Source organism: Kogia breviceps, chromosome 10, assembly GCF_026419965.1.
Source record: "Kogia breviceps isolate mKogBre1 chromosome 10, mKogBre1 haplotype 1, whole genome shotgun sequence".
NCBI classification, from domain to species: Eukaryota; Metazoa; Chordata; class Mammalia; order Artiodactyla; family Physeteridae; genus Kogia; species Kogia breviceps.
Window position 1 is genome coordinate 42117259 of NC_081319.1, and position 27488 is coordinate 42144746.

The 27488-nt window shown below is 40.1% G+C and overlaps 1 protein-coding gene across 1 annotated transcript; it reads left to right on the plus strand.

Moving 5' to 3' along the window:
* Window positions 1-1835: 1835 nt before the first annotated feature.
* On the plus strand, window positions 1836-20144 carry LZTFL1 (leucine zipper transcription factor like 1). Its single transcript, XM_059076675.2, has 10 exons — window positions 1836-2014; window positions 7800-7924; window positions 10546-10740; window positions 12255-12315; window positions 13412-13483; window positions 14763-14828; window positions 14916-14993; window positions 17252-17428; window positions 18209-18312; window positions 19410-20144. The coding sequence occupies exons 1-10, from the start codon at window positions 2012-2014 to the stop codon at window positions 19426-19428; spliced, it is 900 nt and encodes a 299-aa protein (XP_058932658.1). The 5' UTR covers window positions 1836-2011; the 3' UTR covers window positions 19429-20144.
* The last annotated feature ends 7344 nt before the right edge of the window (window positions 20145-27488 follow it).

The following is a 27488-nucleotide window of genomic DNA, read 5'->3' on the forward strand; positions in this document are numbered from 1 at the left end:
TTTATTCTAGCAGTTAAAGTGTCAAGTTAAAAAAGTATTGAGCTCAGTTCTTGGGACAATTACTAAGCTTTGTACATAATTTATATTAAATAAAATGAATGTGGTGATAAATGAAAAGAAAAATGAAATTCTTGAAATCAGAATATGAGTTAACATGCACTGTACCAGAATAGTTCACACCTGCTTTCTGGTTTTGCTCTTAAAAACATATTTGTATTAGTTTCATCACTGACTCAAGCTTCAGATGCCCCCACCTAGCCCTCTGAAGTCTTGGACATGTGACCTTGGCTCTCAGTCTCTTCATCCATAAATTAACCAAGTGGAACCAGGTCTCTAAAATCTTGTCTAGGTGTTTAGGTTCCAATTGCAATCCTTTTTTTTTTTCAATTGTGATCCATTTTAAATTGCATTGTGTAGTAGCCAAAATCAACATAAGCCCCATAAGCATTATCTAAATTCGCTTATCTTTTCCTGAGCAGGGATAATGCCAAATATCCTCTCCTCAGTTTTGAGCCTCCCAGATTCTCAGAAAGCTCCCGGCTCTGTGCTCCTTCTCATTTCAATGTCTATGATGAGGGGCTCACTTTTTAGCCTCCCCAGTGATTGTATCTGCTCGTGTTTCTGTCTTCTGAGCCTCTGAAATGCCCACCGAATGGCCTAGGCGCATATTTATTGGCTTTCACCCACCCAGCCCAACACCTCCATCCCCCCTCCACCCCCCCTACCCCCCTCCACCCCCCCATCCCCCCGCCAGTATTTGCAATAATGCATCTCTTCCTACATCTCTGCTTCTTCTAGGGCAGTGTTTCTTTTTTTATATAAATTTATTTGGGGCTGCATTGGGTCTTCGTTGCTGTGCACAGGCTTTCTCTAGTTGTGGCGAGCCCGGGGGCTACTCTTCGTTGTGGTGCGCGGGCTCCTCATTGCGGTGGCTTCTCTTGCTGTGGAGCATGGGCTCCAGGCGCGCAGGCTTCACTAGTTGTGGTCTATGGGCTCAGTAGTTGTGGCTTTCGGGCTGTATAGCGCAGGCTTGGTAGTTGTGGCACACGGGCTTAGTTGCTCCGTGGCATGTGGGATCTTCCAGGACCAGGGATTGAATCCATGTCCCCTGCATTGGCAGGCAGATTCTTAACCACTGAGCCACCAGGGAACTCCCAAGGACAGTGTTTCTTAAAGAGTGATCCATGATCAATCCTGGAGGGTCGGTAAAAGCTGCAGATTCCAAAGACCGGAGTGATTCAGGATTTCTGGGGGTTAGGCCAGGAAAGCATTTGTACAGCATGCTCCCCTGATGATCTAGGCATAATAGTTTGAAATTCACTGCAACTTCACCAATTCCGTTTGCAATTTTTTTTTTTTTTTTTTTTTTTTTTTTTTAAGGAAAAAGGTGCGCCAAGAATATAAGAGGGAAAAAATGGGAGCGGTGGGGAGTGAGTCGTTCAAAGCTCTATCCAGGAACCTGGCAGCGCTGGTACTGTTGGCCTAGCTCGGCCAAGTAGGAACACTTGGGAGAGAACAGAAATAAGTCTGGGACGTCCCACGAGACCGTTAAAAGGTCGGGAGTCAACGGTCGAGGCCACGGCCCTCGGGGCCGCCAGGTCACAGGAAGTGCAGGACAAGCCCTGAGCAGCAAAGCAGACCCAGATGCCCCGCGGCTCCCGGGAGCGGTAGGGAGTCAGGCAGCTCCTCCACTTCCGTTACCATTGGCAACGGCGGCCTCCCCAAAAGTTGGCGTGGCACGAAAAGGAGGGGCTTCCCGGCTCTGGGAGCAAATGCGCATGCGGTTGTCGGCCGGTCACAAGGCACTTCCTGTCGCGTGATCTTGCGGACCAATAAAAGTGTATAATTCCAGGGTCACGTGCGTCGGTTGCCTTTAGCAACCGGAGGCTTCTAAACAACCCGCCCTCCCTCCGAGTCCTCTGCGGTCCAAGTTCTCGTGGAGACGCCGGGCCTGGCGAAGCTACGCCCGGCCTCTCCCGCTTTTCCAGACCGCTGACTCCTGTACGCCGTCATGGTGAGTAGCCGGCCGGGTAACGCCGGCCCGCGCCGAGGAGAGATGCAGAGCCGGGGCCCCGGAGTGCTGCCCTGGCCTGCAGCGAGTGTGAGTCCGGCCCTGGGCCTCCCTTAGGAGGGGAGGCTGCGCCGGGTGCGAGAGGCTGTGTTAGCCTCGGCCGAAGCCCTTCCGGCATAATCCTAGGTGGAGCCCTCTCCTAGCAGGCGCGCTCCGCCGCGTCGCTTCATTCCTCGCCCCTGCCTGAGGTGCCCGGGCCAAGTCACTCTTCACAGGTGGCTGACGAAGAGAGCTGGAGGGAACCGGCTGCCAGCAGAAGGCTCAAAGAGGAATTCTCATTCGATTCCAAAAACTCCAAGTTTATGCGCTCGCAGACACAGATACACACACATACACACACACCCTTTGGCAGCATTAATTATGTTAACGAGCCGAGGAGGCAGAACGTGATTGAATACAACTTCCTGATGTGAGAGTGACTGTAAGAGGCCCAGCCTCTATTTTATAGCTGGGAAAACTTGAGTGACATTTCTTGTGTTTTGACCTGTTCAAAAGAACGCACGTTTTTCCTGTATGCTAGAACATACCCCATTAATCACTCCAGCGTGTATAGAATGTCAACTTAAATAGTAACCGTTCTTAGAAGAAGGCACAGTACTGAAGTGTTCAGAAAAAAAGATGACTCCAGGGTTGGGGGCACCACTGAAATGGGCTGCTAAAATACCTCAGCAACCAGAATTCCTATTTAGCATGCTATGTCCCAAGCACTCTCTTGCATCTGAGGATACAGCTGTGAACAAAACAGACCGTTCCCTACCCTGCTTGAGCTTGTCCCTCTCATTCTCTTGATTTCCCTAAAATATCAGGAACAAGTTGAAAAAATGATGGTGATGTCACAAGAAGGTTAACATTTGCTCCCATTCTATCTTCTGTAATTCCTTTCTATCAATTTGCTTAACGACTGAGGTTTTGGAGTCAGGCTCAGTTTCTTCATTAGTAAATTGCAGATAATAAGTATACTTGGGTTGTTAAAATGATAAATGAGATAATGCATGTAGAACAAATAGCCCAGTACCTGTTAAAATATTAAGCATTCAGTATATAATAGGTTTTATTAGATTGTGTTCATTTTTATCATTACATTTTCATCCTTATACTTCTCATGGTAAAGCTGTATATGGACTTTGGGGTATGGTCGGAGTAGGGAACCATTTCTGGTACCTTCACCACTCTCTCCTCACTTTATGGCACAATTTCAGGACACTAGCTCGGCAGTGCTCTGGTAGGATTCTTGCTCTGTGTTTTAGCTTTTTTTTTTTTTTAATAGAATCTTTCTGCAACAAAATTCAAACATTCTGATTTCCCTATTTGGATACCTTCCACTATCTCTACATATTTTACAGCTGATCATCATATCTTCTCTGATTTAACAGCTGGCAAAACTGGTATCAATGAGGTTAAGTGATTTGCTAACAGAAAGTTGCAGAGCTAGGCTTAAATTTGGTTTTTAATCCAGTGCTTTCTCTACTTACACCATACATCAGCCCATTCCCTTTTCTCTCTAATGATGTGATTCGTGTACATATAGTGTACATATGTGCATATGGGGAAGCAAAGGTTTATGAGTGCTATTTCCCAGGCTAATGCTATTTCTCCTACTGAACTCAGCTGCTTATTTCTGCTCCCTTTCTTCACTCCATCCATTTTAGAGGAATTTTTCTGTCTTTTGTCCTAAAGTTCATCCTCAGTTTTTGTAATTTTTTGTAAATTTTTGTAATTTTTTCTTCTTTGTAATTTTTTGTAATTTTTTCTTCTTGGTCTTGGGACAGTCAGGGATTTTCTTGACAGAAGAGAAAATAATTAACAGATTTGAATTGGCCACTCACTCTGCACAAGGCACTATATGAGGAGCTGTGTGGTATAAGAAATGATTCATGCCCTCAGGAGCTTACAGTCTGCTTGAAGGAGCAACACCTGGAAAAAAAGACTACTAATAGTACAAGGTAGTAATTAGTCCGTGGTGATGCCAAATGAGTAGCAGAGGTGATATGTGCTAATTTTTGGAGGAAGGCATAACTAGAGTCACTGAGGGCATATTGGGAGGCTTCACAGAGTAGGTAAAACAGGTTTGGTCTTGAAGAATGGGTAGGAATTTGGTGATTTTCTGGAGCATGCTTGTACTGGCTGGTGAGAGCCAATCGTGTGCATTTCTTCTCATCTCTGCATTCAGTGGCATTACCTTGGTAGCTTGAAATCAGCCATGCTGGGAGTTTTTATATCACAGAAATCAGCAAGGGCCTCAAATCAGTTTCATACCCCCCACCCAAAAGCCTGTTGTTAAGCATTTACCAGCACACCACTGGGTTGGGCTCAGATTCTTGAATAAGAATGGGGAGGTACTTTTAGTCAAGGATTTTTGGGGCAATGAGAGTGAAAGTATAAGCAGGAAATGTTAAATCATGCTTCTGACGAGCAGACTAGTCTGACTGAAGTAGAGTGTCCTTACGGTAGAATACTGGGAAATGGGGTTAGAGAAAGAGTTTGGGGAGTATGGAGGCCTTATGAATTTAATACTACAAACAAGGAAGAATAATTGAAAATTTGTTTATGGGATTTTTTTTTAGCAAGATGTGACATTGTTTTAAGTTATTTCCTGTTGTAGGATATTCTTGCCCATACTTAATTTTTTTTTTAAACATCTTTATTGGAGTATAACTGTTTTACAATAGTGTGTTAGTTTTTCCTTTACAACAAAGTGAATCAGTTATACATATACATATGTTCCCATATCTCTTCCCTCTTGCATCACCCTCTCTCCCACCCTCCCTATCCCACCCCTCTAGGTGGTCACAAAGCACAGAGGTGATCTCCCTGTTGCCCATACTTAAATGTGACTATAAGAGATAACATCTTTTCTAATGTAGGTATTCAGTTCTTTTTTCAAATGCCTGGTGGAGATCTGTCTTGTTGTGAGTCACAACTCAGGTGCATATGCAACTATAACATGTTTGTGTTCTTTTATTTATTTAAACTCTGACATTTTCCAAAAAGGATTTGAAACAGCCAAGTTGAGTGGGAGCTGTGGAGTTAGACTGCCTGGTTCAGATCCCTGCTCTCCCACTTACCTATTTCAGTAGCATAGAAAATCTTTCTTCTCTGTATCTCAGTTTACTATCTGTAAAGTAGGGGTTTTTTAAAAAAAATTAATTGATTAATTATTTATTTATTTTGGCTGCTCTGGGTCTTAGTTGTGGCGTGCAGGATCTAGTTCACCGACCATGGATCGAACCCAGGCCCCCTGCATTGGGAGCACGGGGTCCTACCTACCGGACCACCAGGGAAGTCCCTGTAAAGCAGGTTTATGCTACCTTTATCATAGGGTTGTATTGAGGATTAAATGAGGTCATGCCTGGCACATTGTAAACTCTGAATGACTTAGCTGTTATCATCATTACTATTATTATTTCTAATGTTCGACATTAGTTCGGGGAGTTGGCTAATAATCAGTATAAACCAAAACCTAAGAAACTTCTTTCCATTCACTTTGTCTAGCTCTAAGGCAAGATCTTAGTTACCATTTTAATCAAATAAGGTAAAGTCCTGAAATTTAAGGTAAGTACATATCTCAAATGTGTTGGTTTACATTGGTCAAAATACCTCAGCTGGTTGTTCTGAAATATTAGATAAATGACCATTAGAGAACATCGTAATATCTTGGGTAATTCTTAAATTATTGAACTTTAACATCTTGAATTGTAAAAATATTAAAAACAACGTGGGGGAGAAAAAGATTTGTTAGAGCCGTTCATCATGCGGTTGGGGGTACATGTCTGTAGGCCAGCCTGTTATATTTGAGAGTCAGGTGAATATAGGTAACAGTTGACACCTTGAGATAGATCGTGTCACCAAGGAGAGGATATAGAATGACAAGAGTAAGGGTCCCCAGGCAGGGCCCTGGGAAGTACAGCTACTTAAGAGGCAAGCCCAAGAGGAGCCTACAGACGAGATCAAGAAGGGAGGTGGGGTTAGCAGCCGAAGAATGGAGCAGGTCAGTGGACAGAAAAGCATCAGCCACGGTAGTTGGATTTGTTATTAAGAAGTTGCTGGTGAGCTTTGCAAAGGCAGTTTGAACAGCATATAGAATGGAGACAGCAAGAGTAGAAGGGAAGTAGAGAAATGCAGCAGTAGCTGGAGGAAATTTCTGGTTTTGTATTTTTTTAGCATGAGTGAGATTTATGTACACAGTCTTCTCTATGGTCCGAGGGGAAGAAGAAACCTATAGAGAGTTGAGATGGGGAGTAATTGGTTAGATAAAGTCCCCCAAGAGCTTGAAAGAGAACAGATTAAGGCCATGATGGCCTTCAAAAGGAGGAATTATTTCAGTTCACTTGTCAGGCACATGTCTGTTGTATGCCAGGCACTATGAGTCGTCCCAGGGATACTCAGGGAACCAGAGGGACAAGGTCATGGCCCTTGTAGACGTCTGTTCTGAAGGAATGGAAACTGCTGAGAGGAGGTAAGGATGTATGTAGATGCAGCAAAGCCATGGTCTGGGGCTTGGGGGGTGAAGGAGGTCATGCCCAGTGACCTTGGTGCTGGCTTCCACAATGCAGCCCAACACTGTACTTAGAATGAGAGTTAGACCTTTGTCTCCCGTCGACAGGTTATTCTTAAAATAAAGATAATCCTGACTTATTCAGTCCCCTGCATTAGATGTTCACTTTTATAATTTCCTTCTTTAATTTTCAGTCTAGCTATAAAATGAAAAAGCTTCATTAATTTCTAGCTTATAGTTGTCAAGCTCTCATCCAGTTTAAAATCAAGACCAATTAGTGGCTATTTCAAAACCAAATATATTTTTTAAAGCTGTATGAGATGGGATAAGGTTAAGTTGCTGTAATAAAGATTTTTTAAAAAAGAAAAAAAAAAAACAGTACCTTAAAGAATACAGAAGTTTGGGCTTCCCTGGTGGCGCAGTGGTTAAGAATCTGCCTGCCAGTGCAAGAGACACAGGTTCGAGCCCTGGTCAGGGAAGATCCCACATGCCACAGACCACCTAAGCCCATGAGCCACAACTACTGAGCCTGCATGCCACAACTACTGAAGCCCACGTGCCTAGAGCCCGTGCTCCACAACTAGAGAAGCCACCACAATGAGAAGCCCGTGCACCGCAATGAAGAGTAGCCCCCGCTCGCCGCAGCTAGAGAAAGCCTAAGCACAGCAACAAAGACCCAACACAGCCAAAAATAAGTAAATTTATTTTTTAAAAAAAGAACTAATATTGTAACAGATTCAGTAAAGATTTTTTTAAAAAAAGAACACAGAAGTTTATTTCTCTCATGCTTAACAGCCCTCTCACTGCTCATCACAGTTAGGTACAAGGTCAGTACTGCCCCACAAAGTCATTCCAGGGATACCAGTCCCTTTCAGCTTGCTGCTCCCCCAGCCCCCAGGGCATTGGGCTGTCGGCATGGTTCAGCGGAGTCACCACCCCCAGGTTTCAGAGAAATAGGGTGTGGCAAAAGTGTGTCCCATGTTTTCAGTCCCAGGCTTTAGAAATAGCTCTTATTATTCTCCTCACATCCATTGCTGAGTAGTCATGTGGCCACACCTGACTTCACGGAGGGCTGGGGAGTGTTTTCTCGTTGGGCAGCCATGTGTCTGGGAAGATGGGAAGAACAGAATTTAGTGGACATCTACCAGTCTCCACCACAGGATAATCTGTATGTTTTCATTGTTGGTTCCTTTATTATATCTTCAAGACTAACAATTAAATTCTTTTTTTCAGGCAGAGTTGGGTCTAAATGAGCACCATCAAAATGAAGTTATTAATTACATGCGTTTTGCTCGTTCAAAAAGAGGCTTGAGACTCAAAACTGTAGATTCCTGCTTCCAAGACCTCAAGGAGAGCAGGTATCAGAGAATTCTAAGGAGACCCCGTGGGAAGGAACATGGATCCCTTCTGGTGGCCAGTATGGGGGTGCTGTAGCAGAGAGGGCTTACAAACCATTGCCAGGATATCATGATCAGTTATTCATTGAGAGCAGCTACACTAAGCCTTATGGATATGTGAAACTCAAGAAGTCAGATTGTGGCGGGAGAAGTCTATTACTAAACATGCATATAATGATAATTGAGGGATTGCAAAGTTTCAGAAGGACAGTCAGGAAATTGTGAAGTGCTTGTGGGTTAATGATTGGCTTGCTGTATTAAAGATTCCAGAACCTTAATTATTTGAGTTAGTAATTAGAAGATTAGAGCCATAAGACATGGCAGTTAGCAAGAAAACACCTATGCAGTATATTGAAGAATTAGAAGAAGAGAAAACAGCTGGAAACCATGAAAAGCTTGCTGACTAGTACCAAAATTATTAGTTGATTTGTAGCAAGAGATGATAATTAGTTTAGTTGGACCAATAGTGGAAGATAATAGAAGTCCATAGAAAATTTAATAATAGAGGATAATAGGGAAGCCAACCAAAAGGACTCAATAATAAACAGACATCACATTACTTGGGGATCAGATTTTGGCGCACTTAAATGTCAAGACATAAATGAAAAAGGTCTCCAAGTGATCTGTAACTGTGATAAAGTCATTAACTTCACTCAGTAGCAGAGACCATCAGCTGTAGGCTGTTACCTGTTTGATCCATTATTCTAATCTGATAATCTGGCTTCCTAACCCACAGCAGAGGTAAGCAGCAATCTGATTGGTGAGTCGGTGAGACAGCCAGAGAAGGTACCCATTATTTACTTTATGCATTGGAGTACCTTAATTGCTGTTCATAATAATGAATTTGGGTTGCTCAAAAAAAAAAACCAAACATTTTTAAGCATATTTGCTTTGTTCTATTAAAGAATATAGAAAGATTGTCAATATATTTAATAAGGACTTGCATCAAAAATAAAGTTTTGGTTTTTTTAGAGTGGTTAAATTCTGCTGGGTAAATGAAACGTTAAAGAATGGTAAATCAAATAAAAGTTTGGTGTAACTCCCTTCGTTATGTCCTTTTGGAATGATGGAGACGATGGCCTGAGGTCAGGGCTGTAGCTCTTCATCTGCTGAGCATCTGAGGGATAAAAGACTTTGAGGCTGGAGGCAGGGAGCGGAGGAGACTGTATTACTACAAAACTGTCATTGGTCGTAGGAGGCATGTGTGGAAGCTTTCTCAAGAATTCAGCTGTTGGAAATGTTCCTGAGATTGTTGGAAATGATTGTGGAGTTGGGACCATGGGCAAGTCACCGCCACCTTCTGAGCCTGTGTTCCATCTGTGAAGTGAGGGAATTGAAGAAAATGGCTCCAGAGTTCCCTTCCAACACAAACGTTCTCTGTGGAAGAGTCAATCTTTAATCCTTTTGATGATGATGTTTGTTTTTAATGGAGCTTTAATTAAGTTAGGGTTTTTTTTCTTTTGGGTCTCAAGAATGCTAAGAGAAGCAATATATAATTACCATTGATTTTCTCATAGGCATTTACTAACATGTGAATTCAGTCATCAAAATGCTAGACAAATGATATAAAGGAAGAAATTACACCTCTCAAGTGACTTATGAAATAATTAAATGTGATAAAATTAATTTTAGGGGAGATTAAAGTTAAAAAGTTTTTCACTGAGAAGCTAAAGAAAAAAGTAGATAGTTTGGGGAATGTTTCTGAGCACGTACTTGTATTAAAGGATGTGCATATTTGAAGAGCGAACCACAGTTTAATCATTTAAATAGACATCAAAAATTAATTGAGCTTAAATTATTTTCAAACTGTTTTATTAATAATATAATTTCCAGAGAGACTTTCACTAAACCCTTTAATCCCTTAGATCAGGGGTCCCCAACCCCTGGGCCATGGACTGGTGCCGGTCCGTGTCCTGTTAGGAACCGGGCCGGACAGCAGGAGGTGAGCAGTGGGCAGGCGGGCGGGCGAGCAAAGCTTCATCTGTATTTACAGCCGCTCCCCTTCACTCGCATTTCTGCCTGAGCTCTGCCTCCTGTCAGATGAGTGGCGGCGTTAGATTCTCATAGGAGCACGAACCCTACTGTGAACTGTGCATGCGAGGGATCTAGGCTGTGCTTATGAGAATCTAATGCCTGATGATCTGAGGTGGAGCTGAGGCGGTGATGCTAGTGCTGGGGAGCAGCTGCAAATACAGATGATCATTAGCAGAGAGATTTGACTGCACAGAGAACATAAGAAATCAATTGCTTGCAGACTCATATCAAAACCTTATCAGTGAGTGGCAAGGGCAAACAAGCTCAGGGCTCCCACTGATTCCACATTATGGTGAGTTGTATAATTATTTCGTTATACATTGCAATGTAATAATCATAGAAATAAAGTACACAATAAATGTAATGAGCTTGAATCATCCTGAAACCATACCCCCACCCCCACCCCCTGATCCATGGAACAGTTGTCTTCCACAAAAGGTTGAGGGCCACTGACTCAGGTGACTTGATGTGGGTTTCTTAGTTTTGTTTTACTTTGTAAATAGTTGTTGTTGTTTATCCAGAGGTTTTGGATTGTGGTTGTTTTTCAGGCTGGTGGAGGAGACCTTCACCATAGATGAAGTCTCTGAAGTCCTGAATGGGTTACAGGCCGTGGTCCACAGCGAGGTGGAGTCTGAGCTCATCAACACGGCCTACACCAATGTGCTACTTCTGCGGCAGCTTTTCTCACAGGCTGAGAAGTGGTACCTCAGGCTACAGACAGACATCTCTGAACTTGAAAACAGGTACTAAAATTTGTATCTACAATTATGACAATAGAGGCCCAAGCATGAACTTAAAAGTTAGTGAATATCTTTGCTGCTTTGCTTGGGCCTGGTGTGTGAGAAACTTTGGGTACGGTAACAGCAGAGCATCCAGTTACTAAGTGATCTCTTAGGTGCCGCTCAGCATCCTCTTCAAAATGCCCTGTTTCCACTATTCCTAGGTGTTATAAAGGCCTCTGAGATTTATGAGATTGCTCTTAAGGCTATAATTAATTATTCCATATGATATCTCTGATTAGCCTGATCAGAATTATAATAAGTCTTCAGAGATAGGTCAACTAAGAAAAAAAGATTATGAAACAGTTGAAAAGTTCATTCAAATACCATCAAATCACACTTAGTAGTATTGGAAGTTTACTTCTAAATAATTGCATTAAAATTATATACTGATCTTTAAAATAGGGAAACTAAAAAAAAAAAGTTTTATTATCTGAACTATATCAAAAAGCTCATTAATTTTTTAAAAATATGGTAGAATCAGTGAAATTGAAACTCAGTCTAAGAAAAGTCATGCCAGAGGTCCGGAAAGACTGATATCGAGCCCAGGGGCCGTTTGCTAAGCACAGGTGCAGCGTAGCTTGCAGACAATGCTTAACAACACTGGCCGTGGCCTCGGGTAGGGAAGGAAACCATTTAGCTTCACCAACTGTCAGTAGATAACTGGTGAGAAAACTTTGAGAAACTGACCTATTAAGAAGCTTAGGAGAGTAGTTACTGCCAATCACTCTGTAAGCTTTTGTATAGTCAGCCCCCAGGTAACTTTGCAAATAAAAGGAAATGTTTGGGTGGATCACCCCCAAACCATCTGTCTTCCTTGAGAATTTACCATACTCTTTTTCAGTAGATGTGAACTAATTTTATTTTTCCGAGGCTACTCTATTAAAAATCAGTTTTCCTTGAACCTCTACTAGCTAACAATGTATATTATAGAGCAGTTTCCCTTTAGTACCTCAGAAATACAGTGTTGACTACAAATTTCAGACATAGTTGTATTAACATTGCAATTTAGTTCTAGCGATTATATTGTACACTCAGTAGGTACAAAATAGTAGATGCTATGGAGATTCAAATTTGACTGCATGGAACTTAGGTTCTCGACCATTAGCAACTAAATATTTTTGATCTGGTGAAGTTTTCTTCATCTTGCTCTGTTGTTTCTGGCATGTGATAGATTGGTACCAGTGCTTTTATTCTTCTTCTTTTTTTTCTTTTTAAATTTTATTTATTTATTTATTTAGCTGCGCCAGGTCTTAGTTGTGGCACGCGGGATCTTTGTTGTGGCATGCGGGATCTTTTTTTAGTTGCAGCGCGCAGGATCTAGTTCCCTGACCAGGGATCGAACCTGGGCCCCCTGCATTGGGAACACGGAGTCTTAACTGCTGGACCACCAGGGAAGTCCTGCTTTTATTCTTCTGGAGTGTATGATACAAATCTATTCTAAACAAATATTTTTTCATATTTTTTTTGCCTTCAAGAGAATTATTGGAACAAGTTGCAGAATTTGAAAAAGCAGAAATTACATCTTCAAATCAAAAGGTAATTTTTGGTCCTTATAAGTCCATACCTTAATAGCCAGTGTTTAAAATCCTCAAGTTGCTCAGAGCGTTCAGAGATTAAAGTGAGAACTCTCAAGGAAAAGCATTCAACTCGAGAGCAGAATTCCAAGCTTGCCTCTCAGATTTTTAGGTGAAAGAAGATAAGTTTTGGAAGTAACTATCAGAAACTTGTTTTTGTCTACTACCTCACACACGCATGCACATGCACACAACATCCCTGCAGTCCACCCGCCTCCCAGCCATGCAAGCTCTTCACTCAGATGATGCGGAGCACAGGCTTTGGGGGCATGCATCCTGGCACTGTCACTCCTCAGCTGTGCGACCTTGAGCAGGTTACCTGAGATGGCTGAGCCTTGTTCTCCTCATCTGTCAAGTGGAGACAGTACTAGTAGTTACCTGCTTGTCTCTTTAATCATTCTCATTACCTGCAGTGACCACTTAGCATTCCATTGTGTAGATGCACCATAAATCCTCTGTGGTGTTACAGGGAAAACACTGCCAAGATCAATCCATGAACATACACGTACAAAACAATTTTCTAATTATTCCTTTGGAACAAATTTCTAGCTAAGAAATTTCTAGGTCAGAGGGCATGAATTGTTTTGTTTTAATACATATTGCTAAACTGCCAGAATGTTTGTGTCAAGTTACTCATCTGTAATGTAGTTTACCTAAATCCTCATCATTACTACAATTTTTCTGGGGTTCATGCAGAAATCTCTGTTTTAGCTCCCACAGTTTAAAATCCCAGTCCCTAGGTACTAGGATCTTTATCAGCTCTGGCTTTGAGTACCTTCCCTCCCTCCTTTCTCTTCCACCTGTTTTTTGTTTTTTTGTTTTTTTAAAGATACAAGGAGGATGGGTTTCGTTTTTATCTCTAATTTGCGCTGGGCACTGTGGGCCAGGCACTGTCCTAAGCACTAGGACGTAGCAGAGATCCAAACCAATGAAAATCTAGCTGACATCTCAGTGAATATATTTACACAGTGTCTTCCACTTAGAAAGTACAAGGGTTCAGTGATTACACGTGTTTTATTCAGTGGTGATTTCAATTTGGTTTCTTTGTTTTGTTTCAGCCCATCAGAGATAACATAAAACCAAAACTTGCTCCACTTAATGAAGGTGGAACAGCAGAACTCCTAAACAAGGTATTGTTGCCATCATTTTGAGAAATGACAAACTCTCTAAGGATGTATGCTCACTGCCTGTCCAGCTCTAGGGTAGAGAGACAGGGTGGAAGGTGTTGATTCAGGCTTTGGTCCCCTGAGGGTAATTAGCCCATCGCAGTAGTTGTACTTAATGGTACCTGATGGGCCAGAAGAGGGCACACTTAATTCCCAGAGAGTCTGAAGCAGCTCTTGATTGCATCTTTTCATAATGAAGTGAAGAGCATAGAATTTTGGAAAGTGTTTACTGATGGACATTTGAAGTTTATGAGCAGTGATAACAATGAAGGGATTTTTTAATTAAAAGGTTTATAAAGATTAATTACCGATATACAACTATTTTTCATGACTCTTGTGTTCTCAACATTATGCTAGATATTGTTACATTAAAAAAGTAATACCTTGCCTTTTGCCCTCAAAACCCTTGTAGTCTCATTGGGAAGGGATAATTAATATTCTAGAAACAGAGACAGCAGACTGCTAACCTGGGTGCCACAGTTGCCACTAACCTGGTGCCAAAGGTGCCACAGGGTGGCAGAGAAGACAGTTCCATGTGGATAAGGGTAGTTGAGGACAGGCTCTTGGGTAAGGTGGTGCCTGAGCTGGGCTGAAGGGTGTAGACAGATTGAATTGTCAGAGGGAAGAGAAATGGTATGGCCAGCAGAGGAACAGAGTGGGCAGCAGTCAGAGGCAGAGAGGAGGCTGGCATGCCTTGGAGCAGAGTGCAGGCTCTCCAGCTGGGCGATGCTGCGTGTGCTGGGGTTTAGTAAGGAGTGAGACTGCACTGACACGTGATGCTTGTGACGGAGCTGCTGATGAGCAAGGCCCTTGGACCTCAGCTCAGTTGGAACCACTTAGGGGCTGGGCACAGGGTATAGAATAATGAAGATTGTGTCTTGAGGATAAACGGCAAGTGGTGTACAGTGTAGGCTGAGAACAAACCCAAGAGTTGCAGGATCAACTAGGTGAGAGATGGCAGGGGAGGGGGACTTTGCAAAAAGGCTGAGGGTGGAGGGCTGAAAAAAGCCTGAGAGACTGCGAAAGAAGGAACTAGAAGTCTTAGAGCCAGAGATGACTCATACGTGTTGAGGCTGGTGGGCTGGGTAAAACTGGAATATTACCAGTAACCAGGGCATGCAGACTTTTGAGCTTTTATGTAATTTAAATTTAATATAAAAATAAAATTTTTAAGTGAAACAAATAATTTCAAGGATTAAAAATACTTTGGCTAACATAATAAAACTTGAATTTACTCACAAAGGAAATTTTAAGACTTCAAGAAGAGAATGAGAAATTAAAGTTAAGGCTGAAGACCCTTGAAACACAGGTAACCGAGAAATACTTTTAACAAAATTTTTGAAAGAGTTACTTACAGACTAAATACTGAATGTATTTTGTTTAATCTTGATTATAGGCAACAAATGCATTGGATGAGAAGTCGAAACTAGAAAGAGCACTGCAAGATTTACAGCTTGATCAAGGAACTCAAAAGGTGAAATCAGTTTTAGCATTTTCACATTTTCTAGTTGATCAAGTTATAAACTTATATTAAGTCTTAGCTACTATCGATATTATGCCCCACAGCCAGCCACTCCCTGAGAGGGAGGCCACCACTGTAGTTCTGCATTGAGACAAACTTGTCCAGGAAAGGCCAGGTGAGAGCCTGTTGAGGGCAGTGGGGGCAGATACACAGCTCATGTGCTTCACATGTCCCAGAGCCCATTGGCATATGAGATATGCTTAAATTTATTTTTTAAAAGTTCTTCTCCCTTTCACTTTGCCCTTCCAATTACAAAGGGAAGAAAGGAAGAGTTTTTAGTTATTATTATACAGAACTTATTATTACTTAAGTTTCCCTTTGGTGAGTGTGACAAAACAATGAATTTACTGGTCATGCATCTTCTAATCCACCTATATCTAGCTGTGCTTCTGTAATACAGTGAAATCCAGTGTCGAAGTTTTCCAAGCTTGTCTGAGTGGAATGACTGAGTATCACTCCGCCCTGGAAGTCATCATGTGCTCAGTTCTGCCTCCTTTGACCTTTCCATTGAGATTAGATGCTGTAATAGGATCCTGTCAGCAGGACCATTTGAGTGAATTTTCGTTGCAGCACTGGCTTTTCTAGTGGTTGTAGTGCCATTGTAAATGTCTACTAAACAATCCCCAAACTTACTTCATTAGACTTTGGTTATACTTTTGTATGTGTTTGAAATTTTCCATAGAAAAAGTAGAGAGAATAGTGTAATGCACCCCAGGTACTCATCACTCTGCTTTACCAGTCAGTCATCAAGACATGGCCAGTCTGGTTTCATATTTACCTCTACTTTCTTCTCCCTTCCCCCATGTTTTTTGTTTTTTTAAAAAATTAATTTATTTTTTGGCTGCATTGGGTCTTCATTGCCGTGCACAGGCTTTCTCTAGTTGCAGCGAGCGCGGGCTTCTCATTGTGGTGGCTTCTCGTTGCGGAGCATGGGCTCTAGGTGCGCAGGCTTCAGTAGCTGTGGCATGCAGGCTTAGTAGTTGTGGCTTACGGGCTCAGTAGTTGTGGTGCATGAGCTTAGTTGCTCCGCGGCATGTGGGATCTTCCCAGACCAGGGCTCAAACCCATGTCCCCTGCATTGGCAGGCAGATTCTTAACCACTGCGCCACCTGGGAAGTCCCCCCCCCCCCCCATGTTTTTTTGAAGCCAGTCTCAGACATTACATTATTTTATCTGTAGGTATTTTTTAAATAAAAGGATGCTTCTTATATGGCTAAAACAAAAGGAAATAGATGTGATTTTCAATCATTATATACCAGGGACCATAAATTGGTAAAACAGCTAAATACTCCAGAACAGCTTTATATTTTCTCAAAAGTAAACCAGTTGCCAACATTTTCAGATGATGAATTTGTTTTAAAAGCCATTGAAGGCTTTGCTCCAACTTTACTTTTAAGATTTGGCAAAAGCAAAATGTGTACAGGCCTTCACTAGATGCAGTGAAATAAAATCTTTTTAAAAACCAGATTTCAAAAATAAGTAAGGAATTCTTCTTTTGTTGGTAGTAGTGCTTCGTCTTCATAGTTAGCAATTATAGACCATTTTCCTGTCATTAATATAACTTTTATCTTTTATAAATTTTATCTAGTTAAAAACATGATCCAGGTAGAGAGAAGATCCAGCTGCTTATATTACACTAAGTGTACAAATATGTGCATATCGAATTAATGTGAAAAACTTAAAATCTTGTAAGTTTAGTAAGCCATATAATCAGTAAGCATTAATTAGACTCATAATATTGTAAAACATGTCTGTTACATTTTTTGTATAAATTGTATTAATTTTATTATTTTTCCATCTGTATCATTAAAAATTCTTCACCAGGATTTTTTTTACCTTGACTTTTCAAAAATAAAGCCTATTTGCCACCCCAACTCTGGGAAACACAATCTTGTCAAATTTAGGATCCCACCTCTCTTGTGCCTCTTTTGGAATTCCAGCAGTTCATAAATCATATTTTACATACCTGGAAATCAGTGACCACTGAGTGTCTGCTGTGCTCAGGACACAGTACACTGGGTGCTGAGGGTGAACTGGGTGTGCTGGTGACCCTTACTCGGCTGCAGTGGCAGAGAAGGCTGGCGGGGGATGCTGACATGCACACGCAACACACAGCATCATCTGTTTCCATCATCTGTGATGCTGAATCTAAAGCAGTTACTATTTAGGATGTCAGCATGAAATCATGCGAGTGTATGTATTTTTCATAGGATTTTATAAAGGCCCAAGACTTGAGTGACTTGGAAAACACAGTTGCTGCTTTAAAGAGTGAGTTTCAGAAGGCACTTAATGACCAGACAGAAAACCAGAAGTGCCTGGAGGAGAATCTAGCGACGGCCAAGCATGACCTACTCAGGGTGCAGGAGCAGCTGAGCATGGCTGAAAAGGTCAGATTTGTCTGTTTATATCCGATTAAGTGATGAATGCAGTGTAACTAAGGGAGACGTTGGACAACTACAGATTCACTTCATTTTTTGTCAAGGTATTAGGCAATTTGTGTTCTAAAGATTTATCATTTGGGGACACTGAGATTCTTCCATCTTTGGCACCAAAATATCTGTGATAATAAAAACCTACACTCCTTCCTGTTCTATGATGAGTACTCCACTGAGGGTGGCGTACACCTGGCACCCTGAACACCCATTTTGCTCTTCCTGATCATCCCTCTTACAGTCTGGCAGAGGGATGGGTGGCTTTTTTCCAAAGGGTTCTGTACCTTTTTCTTAATTTATATGAGATATGTGGCGAACTGGTTTTTTTGCTTTAGGGGTTAGACTCATGGGAGCTAAAATGAAATTAAATTTTAAATCCTCCTCTTCAAATACTGGCAATATTTTGGGATTTGGAAAAAAGAACATGCTTATTTTACCTGAAAATGAATTTACTTTTTCAAATAGACTTCCCATGTCTATGGTATAGTATGTTTGAGTTATTTGCTAATATTGTACTTGGGAAATGTTACTGTTTTATTAGCTTCCCGTTTGAAAGAATGTATTTTTAAAGTTTGCATAGTCTTAATTTTATATAAGTGTATTTTTTAAAAAATTAGAAAATAAAATAAGCAGAATATTAGTAAAATTAGGGCAAAAATATATATTTTCATCAGATACGTTATTTCTTTCCTTAACTATTTCTTATTAATGGGCTGACATTTTTCCACTATGCAGGAATTAGAGAAAAAATTCCAACAAACAGCAGCTTATCGAAACATGAAAGAGATTCTCACCAAGAAGAATGACCAAATCAAAGACCTGAGGAAAAGATTGGCGAAGTAAGCCATACTGATCCTGTCTCTCGGATTGTCTCCCTGCTGGGTTGATGTCTGTCCTTTATTAAGTCTAACCTTATGTCTGGAGAGGTCAGGCCAGTGGGGAGTTGCTCTGTCATTCAGTCCAGAAGCCTGTGTCTGAGGAAGGCAGAGGGGCTTTGGCCAGGCCTCATCTGTAACACCCACCAGGGTTTCTTTCCAGGTTCAGCAGAACCTTTAGCCTCACACAGGGCTATACTAGGCTACCGTGGCCATGGATTCTCTTAGCAGGATATTGGACAGAAACCACAGCAAGCACACAGGGCAGCATTGGGCATTTCTCCTCAATGGTGTCCTTGCTGCAGCCCACAACCTGATCATACTGTGCTCTCACATGACAATTTAGGTGCTAGAAAATGAGGTCCATGTGTGGGTGCCAGAGCCAGCGCGGCTTAGAATTTCCATGCCCCACAGAGGGCCAGTGTCTTTGGTCCAGCCACATGATGCCCAGGCAGGGACATGTCTGGGAGGGAGGGACTCAACTGTACCCAGGGAAGCCGAAGCCGTGGTTTTTGCCATGGATGTATAGTTGTTCACAGTTCTCCTGGTCCAGATGGAGTCTTCTAATCGAGGTCATTTCTGTCATCAGTGGTTCTGCCTGGAAACTCAGCTAACATTTTACCTTTATCAGGGTTCCAGGGTACCAGAGCTAGAAAGTGAATCCCAGATCATATTTTTGCTTAGAGAAGGGGGTCTGTTAACCCTGTACTCACAAAGCCATATCAGCTGTTTGTTCCCATCAGGCCATTGATTAGATAATTACCGCCGAATCCCTAATCTACTAAGCTATCACATCTAGATGCCACATGTAGAAACTTGGAACCTGAAGGTATCTCAGCAGTTATCTGGTCCATTCTCCACCTGTGGCAGGAATCCTGTGAGTCACCCTCGTCATGCCTTGAATGTATCTGACTTCTACCGTAGCAGTGATTTGACGTGAAAAATACATTACTGGTTTAGTCACTGGAGATGTTTCAAGTAAACTTACTTGGTAACAACAACAACAACAACAAAAAGTATCATGACATTATGCTGTTAATTTAATATGTATCTCTTTCCAGGTATGAACCTGAAGATTAAAAGCTGAAGAAGATTTCGCCTGGAAGCTGCCACAGCATGAAAGTACAAGCTGTTTCTCACCTCAGGCATGTATTTGAAGCAGTTTGTTGTATTCCCTCTCTTTATTTTTCTAATATTTAGACTTTGCTTCTAATATTTAGAGCTAGAGTTCCTATTTCAGTTACCTAATTGAGAAGAGAGAAAACCTACTGACTGATTCTGGCCTGTCATCCCAAACTCCTCTCTGCTGAGTGCTCCAGAATCTTAGTTCAAATGCAGTGAGAATTCTTTATAGTAAAGAAGAGGCTTATCCTTTTGCATTAGTGTAAAGAGCACGCCTTTTCAATAAATGTTAAAGCTAGCATTGTCTATACTTGTGCATTCCCCAGAGTAAAAATATAGAATTATTAAAGATAGTTATTACAAATAAACCTTATTTTTTAACATGAAATCTAATTTGTTTTCTCTATGTGATCATCAAAAAATATGAATTTATTGAAAAAAGTAAATACCATCTATTATAGGCATCATTTTTGCCAATTATAATGAAAATTAACAGTGAACATGAGGATTCGGTTAACTCCTTCAGTCTCTCTAGCTAAATGCTGAGGAGGGTCAGACATTTTTTGCAGCATAACTTATGAGTCCGTATTACTAATGGTGAAGGCAGAGCCATCCTGTACTTATACAGTTGAGAAAGTATCTGGATTCAAAATAAATGTAATCTTTATACTTCAGTTTCCAGAATATTCTTTTAATATGTTAAATGAGAACACTTTTTTTTTTTTATAAATTTATTTATTTTTGGCTGTGTTGGGTCTTTGTTGCGGTGCATGGGCTTCTCATTGCGGTGGCTTCTCTTGTTATGGAGCACGGGCTCTAGGCGTGCGGGCTTCAGTAGTTGTGGCTCACGGGCTCTAGAGTGCAGGCTCAGTAGTTGTGGTGCACAGGCTTAGTTGCTCCATGGCCTGTGGGATCTTCCCGGACCAGGGATCGAACCCGTGTTCGATCCCGCAGTGGTTAAGAATCCTCCTGCATTGGCAGGAGGATTCTTAACCACTGCATCACCAGGGAAGCCCTGAGAACACTTTTTAAAAGACCTCTATTTAACATAAAATCAGTTACCAGACCTCAGATTCAACTTTTGATTATAGTTTATTTGTGTGCATCTACAGTAACTGCATTTTCAAGAGGTTTTGATTACATTTCCATTGGTCCTGCTTTTTCTTGTATGATTTTGGATAAATCATTAGAAGTTAGGTATCATATCTGCACTTGTGTAATGCAACAATATACTCTAAGGATAAACAAAATAAAGTCCATAAAGCAATAATGCCTCAGAATGAAAGTGCTTACTTTTAACACATTATTTAGAAAGCAGTTATTCCCACTTCCAAAAGCAGAGTGTCGCACCCTAAATGAATGCCATCTGCTAAGAAAGGTCATCCCATTTCCACAAATGAAAATTTTATTCAGCAAGAAGAGCTTACGATCCAAGGATAAGGCTTCTTGATATCTTTATTCAAGCTCTTAATACTAGCCTTGAATTTGTTGTTTTTCTTGTAGGTTTTATATTAAAGTACTGAAGGAACAAATGATGATGGGTAAGATAATTTCCCCCCAAAAGAACACAGAAGGCAGTCTTTAAAAAGGTGAATGAATGAGAGAAGGGAGGGGAAAAGATCCACTAACAAGCCAGCACTTACTGCATAGTTGTTCCTCACCCGTCCCTCACTCTTCAGGTCACTCATTGGGTTCTGTGTCCTTTTAGAGCTTTCACTGAGGGTTCCAGTCTCACCCCATATTTCTTTAGGCAAAAATTGATTCTCTGAAAACTATTCCATTATTTATGGACCAGAATATGCTATGTAATTCAGAAACAGACCTCTTTAAATGGCTTGTGTATAGTTTTATGTCCATAGGGAAGGAAGTTATGTTGAGAAACCTATGTTGCTAGGTAGAATTTCAACTTGGTTTTCTTTTTTTTTTTTGGTAGCAACTTTGAAATATTCTATATATGCAGTTCAGTAATTCAAAGGTATTTATGAAACCTTAAAACCTAACTAGGCCCTGCATTAATATAAACAAACATTATATTCTTTGACATAGATTAACATGATGATTCTTCCACATATAAATACTTTCTGTGCCTGGTTTTGTCACTCTGTGTGTGTGTGTGTGTGTGTGTGTGTGTGTGTGTGTGTGTTAACTCATGTGCCTAGCAAAATGCAGTGTTAAATTTTTATTTATTGCATGTTTTCCTAGTCTTAAGATTTATCTCATTTAACCAAGAAAGAAAGCCTTTTTAGTTGCTGTATTTTGGGTTTGTAAGAAAGTTGCCTCAAGCCCTGATTGAACTTTCAGTGTGCTAAGCTGTATAGACTGTGCACTGTGGCTGTTATAATGCAGCTTTAGTTTAGCTTAAATATTCAAGGCTCCTGCTAAATTATGACTCAGACCCTTTATTGACAAAAATAAAATATAAAGGGTTTTTGTTATTAATTTCTTCTGTTCAATATTTAAGTGTTCATTTTTTCTCATGTATTACATTTGAGTCATATTAATGTTTAATGATCATTTGTTTATGTCTTATATAACTCATATGGAAAATATTGCTCTACATTGAGTTTGTTATCCTATTTTATAAAACCTTTGCTATTTGTTATTTCCATTCTGATGAGTTGAAAAGGGTTAATAGAGATATTTACATCTTTTTTTTTTATTGAAGTATAGTTGATTTACAATGTTGTGCTAATTTCTGCTGTAGAGCAAAGTGGCTCAGCCACACGCATACACATTCTTTTTTATATTCTTTTCCATTATGGTTTATCTCAGGAGACTGGGTATAGTTCCCTGTGCTATACAGTAGGACCTTGTCATTTATCCATTCTAAATGTAATAGTTTGCATCTACTCACCTCAAACTTTAGTCCATCCCTTTCCCTCCCCCACTCCCCCTTGGCAGTCACAAGTCTGCTCTCTATGTCTGCAAGTCTGTTCCTGTTTTATAGGTAGATTCATTTGTGCCATATTTTAGATTCCACATATAAGCGATATCATATGGTGTTTGTCTTTCTCTGTTTGACTTACTTCACTTAGTATGATAATCTCTATTTGCATCCATGTTACTGCATATGGCATTATTTCGTTCTTTTCTATGGCTGAGTAGTATTCCATTGTATATATGTACCACATATTCTTTATCTTTTCTTCTGTTGATGGACATTTAGGTTGTTTCCATGTCTTGGCTATTGTGAATAGTGCTGCTATGAACATAGGGATGCATGTATCTTTTTGAATTATAGTTTTGTCTGGGTATATGCCCAGGAGTGGGATTGCTGGATCATATGGTAATTCTATTTTTAGTTTTCTGAGGAACCTGCACACCATTTTCCATAGTGGCTGCACCAACTTACATTCCCACTAACAGTGTAGGAGGGTTCCCTTTTCCCCTCACCCTCTCCAGCATTTGTTATTTTTAGACTTTTTAATGATGGCCATTCTGACTGGTGTGATGTGGTACCTCACTGTAATTTTGATTTGCATTTCTCTAAGAAATAGTGATGTTGAGCATCTTTTCATATGCCTACTGACCATCTGTATGTCTTCTTTAGAGAAATGTCTATTTAGGTGTTCTGCCCATTTTTGGATTGGGTTGTGTTTTTTTGTTCTTTTGTTGAGTTGTATGAACGGTTTATGTATTTTGGAGATTAAACCCTTGTCGGTCACATCATTTGCAAATATTTTCTCCCATTCGATAGGTTGTCTTTTTGTTTGCTTTTATGGTTTCCTTTGCTATGCAAAGCTTGTAAGTTTGATTAGGTCCCATTTGCTTATTTTTGTTTTTATTTCTATTGCCTTGGGAGACTGACCTAAGAAAACGTTGGTACAATTTATGTCAGAGAATGTTTTGCCGATGCTCTCTTCTAGGAGTTTTATGGTGTCATGTCTTTTGTTTAAGTCATTAAGCCATTTTGAGTTTATTTTTGTGCATGGTGTGAGGGTATGTTCTAAGTACATTGATTTACATGCAGCTGTCCAACTTTCCTAACACCACTTGCTGAAGGGATTTTTCCCATTTTATATTCTTGCCTCCTTTGTCAAAGATTAATTGACCATAGGTGTAGGTTTATTTCTGGGCTCTCTTTTCTGTTCCTTTGATCTATACGTGTTTTTGTACCAGTACCACACTGCTTTGATTACTGTAGCTTTGTAGTATTGTCTGAAGTCCGGGAGAGTCATGCCCCCTGCTTTTTTCGTTTTTCTTCCTCAGGATTGCTTTGGCAGTTTTGGGTCTTTTATGGTTCCACATAAATTTTTGGATCATTTGTTCTAGTTCTGTGAAAAATGTCATGGATAATTTGTTAGGGATCACATTAAATCTGTAGATTGCTTTGGGTAGTATTGCCATTTTAACAATATTAATTCTTCCAGTCCAAGAGCATGGGATATCTTTCCATTTCTTTGACTCTTCTTTAATTTCCTTTATTAATGTTTTATAATGTTTTCATAAGTCTTTAACCTCCTTGGTCAGGTTTATTCCTAGGTATTTTTTTTTGATGCAATTTTAAAAGGTACTGTTTTCTAACATTTCCTTTCTGATAATTCATTGTTAATATAAAGAAATGCAACCGATTTCTGAAGAGATTTTTACATCTTTAAATGCTTGGTGCTTTTAGATTTATTGGATTGCCCCCCAAAAATTGGCTTTAATGATTTCCCTTTGCTTACGTGTAAATACTTAACACATAAAGCTTTGGCATTATAAATTCAAGACATGATTTCTCTCATGTAAGCAAGTCTTTCAGAAATAAAAACCATCTCAGCAAAATATCTAGTATTTAGACGAAATAATAGTATTTAGGCAATATTTAAAGAAAATGATTTTCAACACCACATAGAAAAAAACGTTTCAGTATTTTACAGATAAAAATCCACCAGTGTTTAAACAAAGCCAAATTAGACATTGAAAATTATTTATAATTTTTACAAAGTAACAATATGCCTACTATCAAATCATAACTTATTAAATGGATTTTCATGAGTACTTAGAAAAGAAACTTATAATCAACAGGAGCCAGCATGGGTTTCCCTAGCAAGAAATCATAGCAGACTAAACTCATTTCTCTTTTAGGAGAGAGAGATATGGTATATGACGATTTCAGCAAGGTGTCTGTCAAAGACCTCATGATAACACTGTTGAAAAGGGTCTTACTGGGTTTCTCCCAAATGCAGACTTTGGGATAGGTATTTGGGTGTAGGTAGTTTATTTGGGAAGTGATTCCAGGAAGTCCTGTGGGAGACTAAAGACTTGAGACAAATTGAGAGAGTCACCACTAATACAACTGGGGCTCAGTCCTGCTGGGGACCCCCGAGACACTGGCAAACATCTCCCCATTCTTCCACTACCTGTACTAGATTCCCCCTCGCCCTCAGCCAACATTTCTTGTCAGAATTGCTTGCTTAGTGAGCCAGACCTTCCTCTTTTAGGGGTCTGAGCCCATGATTATTTTGCTCTTGTCGTGCTGTTATTTGTGAAATTTCCCATTTATTGTTATCCCCAATTATCACCAAGAAGCACACCTATGAATCCTGAGTCCAGAAAAACTTCTTCCTGCCTCACTGTGTAGCAGCAACCCAAGCTCCTCATGATAATTAGGGTCAGTTATCCTTTGCCAGTATGGTAACTCCTTTCTTTGCCTTCTAGTCCACGGACTTGAAGGGCCCCCAGATGAGCAGGCAGCAGTCATAACTTTGGGTCAAGTAGAACCCTTACTGTGTCTAGAAACATTAATCTCCAGTGCCTAAAGCTGTGGAATCATGAAGCACAAAATCCCTGAGTAACAAAATGATGGTGAGAGGACCCACTCTGTTTGCACCTCTTGGTTCCCAGAATTATGTGATCTGGTTGTTGGTTCAATATATATGCCATATCATGAAGGACTACACCTCAGCCCCATAGGGCATCATCTGCTATCAAGTAATTCCAACATTTAATAATCTGGCAATTTCCAAGTGATGTAGTATATGATAGGACCAGTAGACCTTGTGTCCATGTGCCCATTGTCATACTTCTTTGACTTTAGTACCTTTCTGTGGGTCCTTGGTTTGAGATGACGTTATGCAGGATCCCATGTGAGTCCTCAGTAGTGGTATTGTCAGAGGCATGGTTGACAGGTAAGGCAAACCCGTGTTTGAAATACATATAAGTTCCAATAAAGATGAATCACTGCCCGTCCCAGAGTGGAAGAGGTCCAACATAATCAACTTGTATCAAATTGGCTGATTGTTCTCTTAGAGTGATAACACTATATAAAGGATTCAGCACAAATTTCTACTGCTAATAGTTTGGACATTCAGAAGTAGCAGTAACTAAATGAGCATTGTTGAGAGGGGACCCATACAGAGCCTCCAACCCTACCAATATGACTACTTCATTTATGGGTTCATTATCCAAACACTGAAGCAGCTGAGGACAGAGGCTGGCTGACATCTGTGGACAAGTCATTCTGTTCACATAGTAGTTCAGCATCTACAATGGATGTTCTCTGATAGGTATTGACAAGAGATAAAAAGAGCCATCCCTCATACTTAATATTGAGAAACTTGAAGCTTTCCTACTAAGATCAGATACAAGGAAAGGGTGTCTCTTCTCACTATTCCTTTTCAACATTGTATTGGAAGTTCTAGCTAATGCAACAAGACAAGAAAAGGAAATAAAAGGTATTCAGATTGGGAAGGAAGAAATAAAACTGTATTTGTACACAGATGACATGACTATCTAGAAAATATGGAAAGAATCATTAATAACAACAACAAAAACCTCCTGGAACTAGTAAATGATTATAACAGGGTTGCAAAATACACAGTTAATATACAAAAATCAATCTTATTCTTTGTATACACATAATGAACAAGTAGAATTTGAAATTCAAAACACAATACCATATACTTTACCCCAAAATGAAATACTTAGGTTTAAATCTAACAAAAGATGTGAAAGAGCTATATGAGGAAAACTACAAAACTCTGATGAAAGAAATCAATGAAGAACTAAATAAATGGAGAGATATTTCATAGTCACGGATAGGAAGACTCAGTATTGTCAAGATGCCATTTACTCCCAACTTGATCTATAGATTTAATGCAATCCCAATCAAAATCCTAGCAAGTTATTTTGTAGATATGATTTAGTAGATCATTTTGTCTACAAAAATGATTCTAAAGTTTATATGGAGAGGCAAAAGACTCAGAACAGCCAACACAATATTGAAGAACAAAAAAGTTGGAGGACTGACATTAAAACTTACTATAAAGCTATAGTAATCAAGATGGTGTGGTATTGGTGAAAGAACAGACAAATAGATCAATGGAGCAGAATAGAGAGTCCAGAAATAGACCCACATGAATATTGTTAACTGATCTTTGACAGAGGAGCAAAGATTGTACAATGGAGTGAAGGTAGTTTTTTCAACAAAGGATGCTAGAACAATTGGCCATCCACATGCAACAAAATGAATCTTGACACAGACCTAACACCTTTTACAGAAATTAATTCAAAATGGATCACAGACCTAATATAAAGTGCAAAACTATAAAACTCCTAGAAGATAACATAGGAGGAAACCTAGATGGCCTTGGGTATGGTGATGACTTTTTAGATGCAGCACCAATCCATGAAAGAAAGAATTGAGAATCTGGACTTCATTAAAATTAAAAACCTCTGCTCTGCAAAAGACATTGTCTTTTGCAGAATGAGATGATAAGCCACAAACTGGAGAAAATATTTTTAGAAGACACATCTGATAAAGGACTGTTATCCAAAATGTACAAAGAAGACTTAAAACTCACCAATAAGAAAACAACGTGACTTTAAAATGGGCCAAAGATCTTAACAAACACCTCACCAAAAAGATATACAGCTGACAAGCGTATGAAAAGATGCTCTACATCATGTGTCATCAGGGAAATGAAAAGTAAAACAACAGTGAGAAACCACTACATATCTATTAGAATGGCCAAAATTCAGAACACTGACAACACCAAATGCTGGCAAAAATGTGGAGCAACAGGAACTCTCAT

Bases quoted from the DNA above. Each gene is read 5' to 3' on its own strand.
- LZTFL1 (XM_059076675.2), top strand. The intron at 12,316-13,411 runs GTAATTTTTGGT...GTTTTGTTTCAG, and splicing joins TTACATCTTCAAATCAAAAG to CCCATCAGAGATAACATAAA. The intron at 17,429-18,208 runs GTCAGATTTGTC...TCCACTATGCAG, and splicing joins AGCTGAGCATGGCTGAAAAG to GAATTAGAGAAAAAATTCCA.